Here is a 10,833-nt window from a genome sequence, read left to right as displayed (position 1 = left end):
GCAGATGCTTTCTTCCTTCCATCTTGCAGTTGCAGAAACTGAGACAGAGACACGTCCTAAATAAGTGGTAAGTGAATGAACCCACTGGTCTGCAAGACATCTTAGGACTCCCTGGATTTGTAACTGTTTTGAAGATAAACATGTGGAGCTGGCTGGCCCTGTTTGAAGTCCATGAAAGCTTTTGTTAGAGCAAGCAGGTAGAGAGAGATGAGCAGAGAAAGGGGGATGCAGGCCAAATGGCAGGAGCTGGGCAGAAACGAGCAGCACAGGCTAAATACAGGAAACCATGTATCATGTGAGCACCAGGGGTCCCTGGGCAGAGAAAGAAAAGCAGGAACCTCTGAGCTGATAAGTGGTCACACATTTTGGGGTGAAGAGAAGCCTGAAGGACAGCAAAAAAAAAGGGTGGGAAAAGGCAGGAATTGCAGGTATCTGAATGTACTTTTTGCTCATTATGCCCTCATTTCAATAAAATAAAATATTGCATTTTCAATAAAATGCACTGAGGCCAGGACACCTCCTATCCAGACTAAATATGGACAAAAATCCCTCCTCCTTTTGGGAAGGCAGAGTTGGGGTGAAAATCAGGGAATTATGCCACTTGCAGCAACATGGATGGACCTAGAGATTATCATATTAAGTGAAGTATGTCAAAGACAGATATCATATAACTTGTACGTGGAATCTGAAAAACTGCCACAAATGAACTGATATACAAAACAGAAAGAGACTGAGAGACAGAAAACAAACTTATGGTTTCCAGGGGGAAGGTGGGAGGGAGGGATAAACTGGGAGTCTGGGATTGCCAGATACAAACTACGATGTGCGGAACAGACAAACAACAAGGTACCGCTGTATAGCAAGCAGGATAAGCCAGTACTGAGCAACCTACATCTACCACAAAGAAAGCTTTGGGACCTGAGTCAATCAGGGATACACCTGTGGAGGTCGGATGGCAGGGGCATGTCCAGAGACCGCTGTGGGCTCAGGATGTCTGCTGATGGGTGGCAATATGTTCACCTCCAGTTAGTTGTTTGGCCTGAGGCATCCCAGCACTTAAGCCTATAGACTGCTGGGTGGGCCAGGTTTTGGTGCTAATGACCCAGGCAAGATGTCAGCCTCCAGGAGAGTTCATAGAGATGTGTACTGTCCAATATGTCCATCACCAGCTTTTATGTCCCCAGGGTGAGCCACAGCCAACCCCCACCTCCCCAGGAGACACTGCAAGACCAGTAGGCAGGTCTGACCCAGCCTCCTATGAAATCACCATTTTTGCCCTTGGTCCCAGAGCACATGAGATTCTATGTGTGCTCCTTAAGAGTAGAATGTCTGTTTTCCCCAGTCTTGTGGAGCTCTTGCAATCAAGCCCCACTGGCCTTGAAAGCCAAATGCTCTGGGGGCTCTTCCTCCTGATGCCAGATCCCAGGGCTGGGGCATGTGCCATGGCGCTCAGAACTCCCACTCCCCTGGAAGAACCTCCACAACAGAATTATTCTCCTCCTTGTAGTTGGCCCATCTAGGGTGTATGGGACCCAATGATATCGCCAGTGCACCCCTCCTACCATCCCACTGTGGTTCTCTCTTTATGTCTCCAGTTGTAGAGGATCTTTTTTGGTAGGTTCCAACCTTTGTTATCGATGGTTATTCAGCAGTCAGTTGCGGTTTTGTTGTGTTTGTGAGAGGAGGTGAGCTCAAGGTCCTTCTATTCTGCCATCTTGATGAGATCCTCCAGACAAACTTAATTTCCAAAAATACTATGGCAGGCTGATGAAACTTGTTTCATGTAACAAGTGAATAGCTAGTACTGAGCTAGTCCTTCTACCACACACAACCAGAGCAGACAAATAAATAAAAATAAAATTTCAGAATATATATGCACCCCAATGTTCACAGCAGTACTATTTACAATAGCCAAGACTTGGAAACAACCCAAGTGCTCATCAATAGGAGATTAGTTTAAGATGTGGTGTCAACATATGTATACATTGGAACATTATTCAACCATAAAAAGAATGAATAATTGCCATTTGCAGTGACATGGATGGATCCAGCGAATATCATACTAAGTGAAGTAGGTCAGGCAAAGACCAATATTATGATATCACTTTTATGTTGAATCTAAAAAAAAATACAAAAAATTCTGTATACAAAACATTAATAGACTCTCAGACATAGAAAACTAACTTATAGTTACCAAAGAGGAAAGGAGGGTGAGGAGAAATAAACTTGGATCCCTAATGGGATTAACAGCTATAAACTACTATACATAAAATAGGTAAGCAAAAAGGATTTACTATATAACACAGGGAGTTATATCCAATATCTTGCAATCACCTATAACGGAAACAAATCTGAAATATATACATGTATAAGTGAATCACTTTGCTATATACTTGAAACTAACACAATATTGTACATCAACTATACTTCAGTGAAAAATAAGCTTTCAGTTCAGGCCTCTGATCCCCCTAAGAAAGGAACAGCTGTGATGAGCTGCAATCTCTATGACTTTCTGTCTGGAGGCATTAACTTGACTCCCTTGTGAGAAAGAGGGGGGATTTAGATCACAGCAATCACATCTTCTTGCTAAGATGAGAACATACAGATTGGAGTTTGGGGTGATGGAGTAACAGAGCAGAAAACACAAAGGAGGAAACTATGCCAAGGAAGAACCTCATGAATACTTAGAGATCAGCTAAATAGTGCACTGTGCACATGTAGGGTGAGACCCCATGAGGCTGAGCAAAGGACATCCACTGGGGATAAAACAACTGCCAGAGAGCTGTCAGCTTAATGCCTGCCAGAACTTTTACACATTGGAATTATTTGGATTCTGAACAGAGTGTAGAGACCATATTGAGCAGGTAGAGGCCCCAGAAAGATCACACTTTAGAAGCCTGAGGAAGAAGCCTGCCCTTGACCCACTCTAACAAAGCTTTAAAACAAGCCTAGAAAAACAAACAAACAAACAAACAAAAAACAAACAAAAAAAAAACCCAAGATGTTCTTCAGGTAAATTAACTGCTTGTCAAAAGAAAACTCAAAATTTTTTAAAGGAAGACAACAGAATCCAAACACTGAATCTGGAAATTTTACTTAGTCAATCCATAATTACCTCACATATGAGGAATTTGGAATATGTGACCCATACCCAGTTAATAGAAGATACAAATTGATAGAAATGATGAAGTATCAGAAAAAAGCTTTAAACTGAAAATAAGTGTACTCGAGGATTTAAAAGATCATACGAAATTAGTTGAGAGAAATATACACTGTAAAAGTAATAACCAAATGATACTTCCAGAGTAGAAAAAATACATGATATAAAAATGTAATGGATGGACTTAATGGCAGAATAAGACTGTCAAAAAAAAAAATGAACTTGGAGTACTTGAAGGCAGGACAGTAGAATATATCCAAACTAAAATAGAAAAAAAAAAGCCTGAAGAAAAATTAACATATCTTTAGTGTCTAGTAGGTCAATATCATGGGGACTAACCTATGTGCGACTGAAATTCCAGTTATATGAGGACATGGGGAGAGTTCATGAAAACTATTTGAAGTAACAACAACCAAAATGAAACCAAATTTTCTAAAACTATTAAACTCACTGATCCAATTGTGTCAATGAACCCCAATGAGGAGAAACACAGAGAAGACTATACGAAGATGTTATAAACAAACTACTAAGAAGCAATGATACAGGAAAAGAATCCTTAAAAATACTCCTAAAACAAAAGACTCATAAGGAATACGAGAACAAATATACGAATTATTACAAACTTTTTATCAGAAAGAGTGTAAATCAGAAAACAACAACATGTCATCTCCAAAGTGCTAAAAGAAGAATTCTGGTAATCTAGAATTTTGTATTTGGTAAAATTATTCTCCAAAAATGAAGTCAAAGTAAAGTCATTCTGTCTCATTAAAAAAGAAGGTAAACATGGAAGGAATCCAGGGCACAATGTACTGCTCTGGTTTCCAAGAGCTGAGGTGGGGGAGGGACCAACCCGAGGGACTTACCACACTCATCCCTCCCCCTGGAGACCGCTGTGCCATGGAGAGAGTGATGAAAGATGCCGTGGCTGCATGTGTTTCAGAAATTTTTCCTGTGGTGCCCCTTCCCCAGTGGGCACCACCACTGTACACTTATTTGTAGGTATATGATCCCCCACTCCCCAGCACCACCAGCACTCGACTGTGGGCTTGAAGAAGAGACAGCCCTGTTCCTTCCTTGTCAGTCACTGTGTATCTGCCTCACAGTTCATGCTCAAAAAATAAGTGTTCTATTCATGTGAAAATACTATTTATGTGAGACTTATTTCCAAAGCACAGCTCCATCTACGCTTTCTAAGAAGATAAGACAATTCCGAAGGTTTGGTTTTTCCACACAGAGGAAGATATCACCAGAGTTATGTGGATATTGGGGGAAGCAATGCAATTTTATTAAATAAGAAAATGCTAAGTTAATAGCCATATTGCAGGATTGCATTCATCCAAACTAAGCAGAGTAAAACAAAGGAGAATCTTCTAATACAAATCTATTTGGAACTGAACTTTGAGAGACGTAATGGCAGAAACACCAGTGTGTACTTGTGATAAAGTTAAAACAAGGCAAGAATTCTTCATAAAGTAGGTCAAAGCTGTGAAAATTCTGTCTAATTACTGACATTTCCAGTCCTGTCCCTCTGTTCACAGGGCTGACCTTGGGACACAGCAAGGTCCTGAGCAGTCCTGGGAGTCATTCCCCTACACCTTTCATTCCACACGGAACGAGAAAGGGCACTTGTCAGGCTCTCACTGTGGGCGGGATGGCACACGTGTAACAGGAGGTGGAAACGGGCCTCTTCCTTTCTCGGTTTCAGCTGCATCCAGTTGCCGCCAGTCAAACGGCCCCTGGAAAGCACTGTTGAGGCCCTAGTGCTACAGTAAGGCACTGGAACCCCAGGTGGGTCCTGTCACGGGGCATCAGGAAGCAGTTTTTGTAACCTCTGTAGCTCACTTCTGTAAAGAGGGTACATAATATGGTGGAAGGAGGGAAAAAGTCTCTCCACTTGACAGCCCTGCTGGCCCCAGGGTCTGCTAACTCTCGTGCGCCATTTGGCAAAATCTGACCCGAGCCACGTCAACAGACCAGAAGCTAATCCAGGACTAAGGAAGGAAGCAGGAGGCAGGCAGGTCACAGCTACAAATTTCATGATGTGCTTTATGGTTTTCAGATCAGTAAAGTCCATTATTTCCTCTGATTTATATAGTATTCTTCCTTTAGAGAAAAATCATTATCCTCTTTTCATTACTGGGTAAAAATGCAAATCCCTCCCAACATAACTGATTCACTCAGGGCTACACTAGGGATGGGAAACCTGGAGTTTGGATCTAGTTTCCTCTGAGTCCAAGTCCTAGGACCTTCCTCAGAGGCAGGTCATTCTGTTCTTTCATTTCTCAGCAAGCAACAGTGCCATGGGGGCAAGGGGACATATGATTTCTTCTTGCTTTCCCTACTCCCTCCCAGACAACCTCACTCCCGAGGAACAGCACAGATGCGGTAGGTGACTGGGGAGATGGTCAGGCCTGTTTTGAACTTCAGGCTCAGCTTCTCATTGTCTGGAGGCCTGAAGGTGAATTTTTGCACAAGAGAAGTAAAAAAGATGAACAACTCAGACCTGGCCAACTGCTCTCCAAGGCACACCCGCTTTCCTGAAAGACAAAAACATAAGACGGGTTACCTTACCAGGCAGTGTCTGCGCCCAGCAATGACTGAAACCTTCCACCACATCTTGCAAAACCTGAGGAAACGGAGGGCCTGCTGGGCCCTGGAGCTTAATGGATGTGGCTTATTTGATCAAAACCTGAGTTAAACAAGGCACAGAAAGCATCCATCCACAGTCACACACTCCAGTGCCTCTAAGGCGCAGGCAGGTGAGCACAGGTGTGAAGGGTCAGGGTGCAGATGAAAGGAGTGAGAGGTCTGGGTTGACCAGTAAGTAGAGTCTGGCATGAAGTCTTTCAATAATCCAACAGCAAACTAGAAAGATGAAAACCCACACCCTGTGTTATTTTTTTTTTCAGTTCTTAAAAGCAAACTGATGAAAAGGGTAAGCAAGTAAATATCCGAGGAGGCAACTTTTTCCTGCATCAGGTTTCTCTCTTTAATGGTTGGGAATCTCCCTGCCATGGTCCCCCCATGCAGGGCAGAGTCTGTCTTATCCCCACTGTGCTCTGACACCTGCTCCAGGCACCTGCTGCCCCTCCCCTTCCTGAATGTCCTCCTCACCCACTTGGGCTATGACAACCCACATTAGACTGTACCACCACCTCTTGTGTGTGAGGGTATGAATACCTTTCTTCCTCCCCAAGTAATACAAGTTCACTGCAAAAAGAAATAAAAGTGTGAAAAATATAAAGACAATAAAAGATATTTATAATTCTATAATCCAGGCAAAACCCTTGTTAAAAATTCTAACATATTCACTCCCTGTCCTGCACCCAATATGGAAAGCAGTATGGAGATTCCTCAAAAAACTAAAAATAGACTTATCATATGACCCACCAATCCCACTCCTGGGCATATATCCAGAGGGAACGTTAATTCTAAAAGATACATGCACTCCAGTGTTCATAGCAGCATTGTGTACAATAGCCAAGATGTGGAAGCAAGCCAAATGTCCATTGACGATGACTGGATAAAGAAGTTGTGGTATATTTACACAAGGAATACTACTCAGCCATAAAAAGAATAAAATAATGCCATTTGAAGCAACATTGATGCACCTGGAAATCATCATTCTAAGTGAAGTAAGCCAGAAAGAGAAAGAAAAATACCATGTGATTTCACTCATATGTGGAATCTAAAAAAAAAAAGAAAGGAAAAGAAAAGAAAAAAGAGGACAGTAATGAACTTATCTACAAAACAGAAACAGACTTGCAGACATAGTAAATAATCTTATGGGTACCAGGGGAAAGGAGATGGGAAGGGATAAATTTGGGAGTTTGAGATTCGTAAATGTTAATCATTACTTATAAAAATGGATAAAAAATTTTTTTCTGTATAGTGCATGGAACTATATTCAGTATCTTGTACTAAACTTTAATGAAAAACAATATAAAAATGAATATATGCATATATATACATGACTGGGGCATTGTCCTGTAAACCAGACACCTTGTAACCGACTAAACATCACTTAAAAAGCAAAGTAAAATAAAACCTGCCTGGCTCTCCCCCCCCCCAAAAAAAAAAAAAGAAACCTCTCTCTCTTATTTGTACTTTCCTTATATTAAGAAAGGAGAAACTGATCCATTTTCTGTCTAACTACTAATAACAAGGTTGGTGTAAGAATTAAATGAGATGATTTGCTTATAAATGAGTTCTGTGATTAAGAGTGTGATACAACCCTCAGTAGCAAAAAATACAGTAAAGGAAAAATAAATATAACACGTGAAATACACAGGTGAAACTTTGTAATCTAATATGACACCTGAAGCCCTTGCAGACAGGAAGGCTGGAAGGGATTCCTACACCTCATATCTGCTTTCATATTACTAAGTGACTGGTCCATTGTGAGCAAAGGTGACATAGAACCACATGAAGACAGACAAAGAAGATCTGATCACAGTCAGTCCAGGTACACTCAGGACAGTGTCATACAGCACGGGTCAAGTTCCAGTCCCTCCCTTCCTGTGCCTTAGTGGTGTCATCAGCCAATGATTCTGTCTCCGAAAATCAACCTATATTTAAGTTTAAATTAATGATAGGAAAACTATGATGAATTTGAGAGTATCAGCTTAGTATAGTCTTTAGTTAATTTCCTAGGAGACACTGGTAGGAGGAGCACAGGCTTTAGTTGTTGATAAACCTGGTTTACACTGAGTTCTAGTCACCTGAGCTTGTGACTTCAGATGCCATATTGTTGCTGCTAAGCCTCAGTTTTCTTATCCCAAAAGTGGTGACAGGAAGTTGAACCTTGTAAGGTTACACTACAACATTATACTGTATGAGAGAGATTCTATTTTCCACTTCATTCATTATCTTATCCTCAAGTCTGAATGCTTGACACACAGTAGGTGCCCAGGAAATATTTCTACAACTAAGGAACTGGGAATTTACTTGAAACCATCTCTGCAACATACATAACTCAATACCTGAAATATGCTAAGAACTTTTCCCACTCATCTTACAATGTTCTGAGTTAAACCCCCTTCTGGATCTGGCTGCCTTGGAAACATGAGAGTTTTAACTGCATCCTACTTCTTGTCTTTCAAGTTGTGTACAGTGTAAACTTGTTTACCAAATTAGAATTTAAAAAGGTAAATGATGTCTTCGGGGAGCATTTATAGAGTAGAATCCCACCTAGTTACGCCTGCACCTTCTATAGTCCATAAGGAAGAGGACACCGCCCCTTTCCTGCCCTTTCCCACTCCATTCTTAGAAATTGGATCTAGTTCTGTGTGAGTGGGTGGCCCTTAAAAAGAACTTGAAATACTGAAGAACTTCAAAATGATGGCAAGTGTCCAGTCTGCTTTGTGGACAACAAGCAGGGTCTGAGCTTCTGCTCCCAGTGCTCTTGCGACAGAACAACGTGAAGGTCAAATCTGCATCAGAGTCAAACCAGGATTTAGGAAGTAAGGGCCTGAGTCCTGGTGATGCCCCACCCAGGGAACCCAGAGGTGCAGCAACATCAACAGGGAGTCAGGATGGGCAGGGCTTTCCAAGGACATTCCTACAAGAGCAGAGCCCACGAGGGAGAGTAGAGAAGGGCTGAGAGAGGGACTCTGGGTCGCCACACTTGTATTTATTACATCTCACCTGCTGAGAAAGGCAGAAAAGCTTCCCTTTTCTTAAACTGTCCATTCTCCAGAAAGTGCTCCGGATTGAACGTGTCTGGGGTGGCCCACACTGTGGGGTCCGTGTGCAGTGCAGTCAGGTTGCTCAGGACCATGATTCCCTACAAAAGTCAGCAAAGACTCAGGCAAGGCTTGATCCACACAACACACCTGTGCAGACGGCAGCCAGGGGACAGATTACAATGATTGGTATAACTGTCTGCTGGGAATTTTACCAGGGAAATGGAACCACTCATGACTGCCAAATGGATCTCTCCAGGGACATGTCAGTGCAGGACTTGGGAGGGAACATGTGTGCATCAATGAGAGAATAATGTGACAGCTGGCCAGTCAATATTGTCCCCAAACCAACCCAGCTGCTCCATGAAACGATGGCTATGGCAGCTCTTTCAAGGTAAAAATGCCTCATGTATCTTTGTTTCTTCCGTTCTCTCCCCTCCAATGTCTAGGTCATTCCACAGAAGGTTGAATAAGAGAATCAGGTCGCCCTGTGAAGGAACCACTATCCTTCCACGTACATAGCAAGAACCTCAGGAGTCCCCCTTAATACCTCCCTTTCCCTCATTCTGCCTTCATCCAATCCTTCAACATGGCTGGTCAAGTTTACTTTAAATTCCTCTTGATTCTGTCTCCTCCATTTTAGGTCCACCTCTTCCACCCTGGTCCAGGCTACCCTCTTGCCTCCCTAAATAGCTGTCTAACTATACCCATACCCTCCCTTTCCCCTTACCTTGTGCTCTTCATGCTGAAAGCAGAGTTAGCTTTAAACAGGAATTTTTCATGTCACACCCATCCACCCAGCACACCTGGAACTTGACAGACACCCTCAATAGCTCCCTGTCACTCCTAGATGAAGGATGCATCACCTGCCCTTGTCTGCGCCCCTCCCTCTGCCTGCACTCCCGCTGCAGGGAGCTCCTTGCAGTTTCTCAAAGTCATCACATGTCCCCACTCATTTCCCTGCTTTTAAAAGCTGTTAGTCTTCCCTGGAATGACTTCCCTCCCCACTTTGCCACTGAGTTAACTCTTACTCGTCCTTTAATCCTCATCACTGCCTTTTGGAAACCATCTCTGCCCACTCCTGCTCTCACTCCCCATTCCAGTCAGCCTGCATCTTTAGAGAAACCAGTGACTTTTTTCAGCTGGGCAGTTATCATGATTTTCGCATATAAGACTGGGATTTCAAAATGTAGAATAGATAAACAAGATTATACTGTATCGCACAGGGAAATATATATAAGATCTTACAGTAGCTCACATCCAAAAAAAGTGACAATGAATATATGTATGTTCATGTATAACTGAAAAATTGTGCTCTACACTGGAATTTGACACAACATTGTAAAATGACTATAACTCAATAAAAAAATAAACAAAAAAAAGAAAAAATAAGAAAGAACAAAGACTGCTATTTGGAGCTTTTTACTATTCACTACGTTAATCAGTTTACATGGATGACCTCACTTTACCTCCACCTGTTAGGTAGGTTTAAATTAATTTTCACAAATAAAGAAATTGAAACTCAGGAAGTTAAATAAGGTGCCTAGAGTCACAGGGTGGGAGGAGGTAGAACCATGATTTGAACCAGGACATTTGACTTCAAAGCTCTGTCTCGGAGGCTCTACAACACACAGTCAATGACATGGCAACGTTCTCAGGATGATTTTTCAAGCAGACTTTAAAAATCAGAGTAGAACAAGACTTGAGCCCAATCTATGGAGCTAAATGAATCACTATAAAAATGCAAAGAGCACCTGTGAAATAATCTAGACCCTAGTCTCCTCCCACAGGATTGTCCATCAGGAGGAAAACAGGAAAGGCAATGCCCTCAGGAACAGCTGCTTTTCCTGGCTCTGCAGGGACAGTGACCCAGGGGTGTCCCATGGGTAAGATCCTCTGGTTCTACCTCTTGAGATCGTCCCCAGCTAAGACATACACAGAGGGACTTAGAGAACCTAGAAGGCATCCAAAGGTGGCAAGAAAGCAAAG

At 42.3% G+C, this 10,833-nt stretch overlaps 1 protein-coding gene across 2 annotated transcripts in view; it reads right to left on the bottom strand.

Annotated features, from left to right (window-relative positions):
• Positions 1–4,423: 4,423 nt before the first annotated feature.
• The window catches only part of LOC105065015 (cytochrome P450 2J2), a 40,973-nt gene continuing 34,563 nt past the window's right edge, over positions 4,424–10,833 (bottom strand). The window contains exons 8-9 of one of the 2 annotated variants that reach the window (XM_010950063.3): positions 8,807–8,945; positions 4,424–5,697 (exon numbers count right to left, since the gene is read on the bottom strand). In XM_010950063.3, coding sequence (XP_010948365.2) covers positions 5,519–5,697; positions 8,807–8,945 — 318 coding nt within the window. In that variant the 3' untranslated portion in view covers positions 4,424–5,518. Of the gene's footprint in view, positions 5,698–5,732; positions 6,849–8,806; positions 8,946–10,833 lie in introns of those variants that run through there. The other variant, XM_074376390.1, reaches the window with a different exon arrangement.

The sequence above is a fragment of the Camelus bactrianus genome, chromosome 13 (assembly GCF_048773025.1).
Source record: "Camelus bactrianus isolate YW-2024 breed Bactrian camel chromosome 13, ASM4877302v1, whole genome shotgun sequence".
Lineage (NCBI taxonomy): Eukaryota > Metazoa > Chordata > Mammalia > Artiodactyla > Camelidae > Camelus > Camelus bactrianus.
Note: the sequence above shows the minus strand (reverse complement) of the source record. Positions and strands in the feature narration are given on the sequence as shown.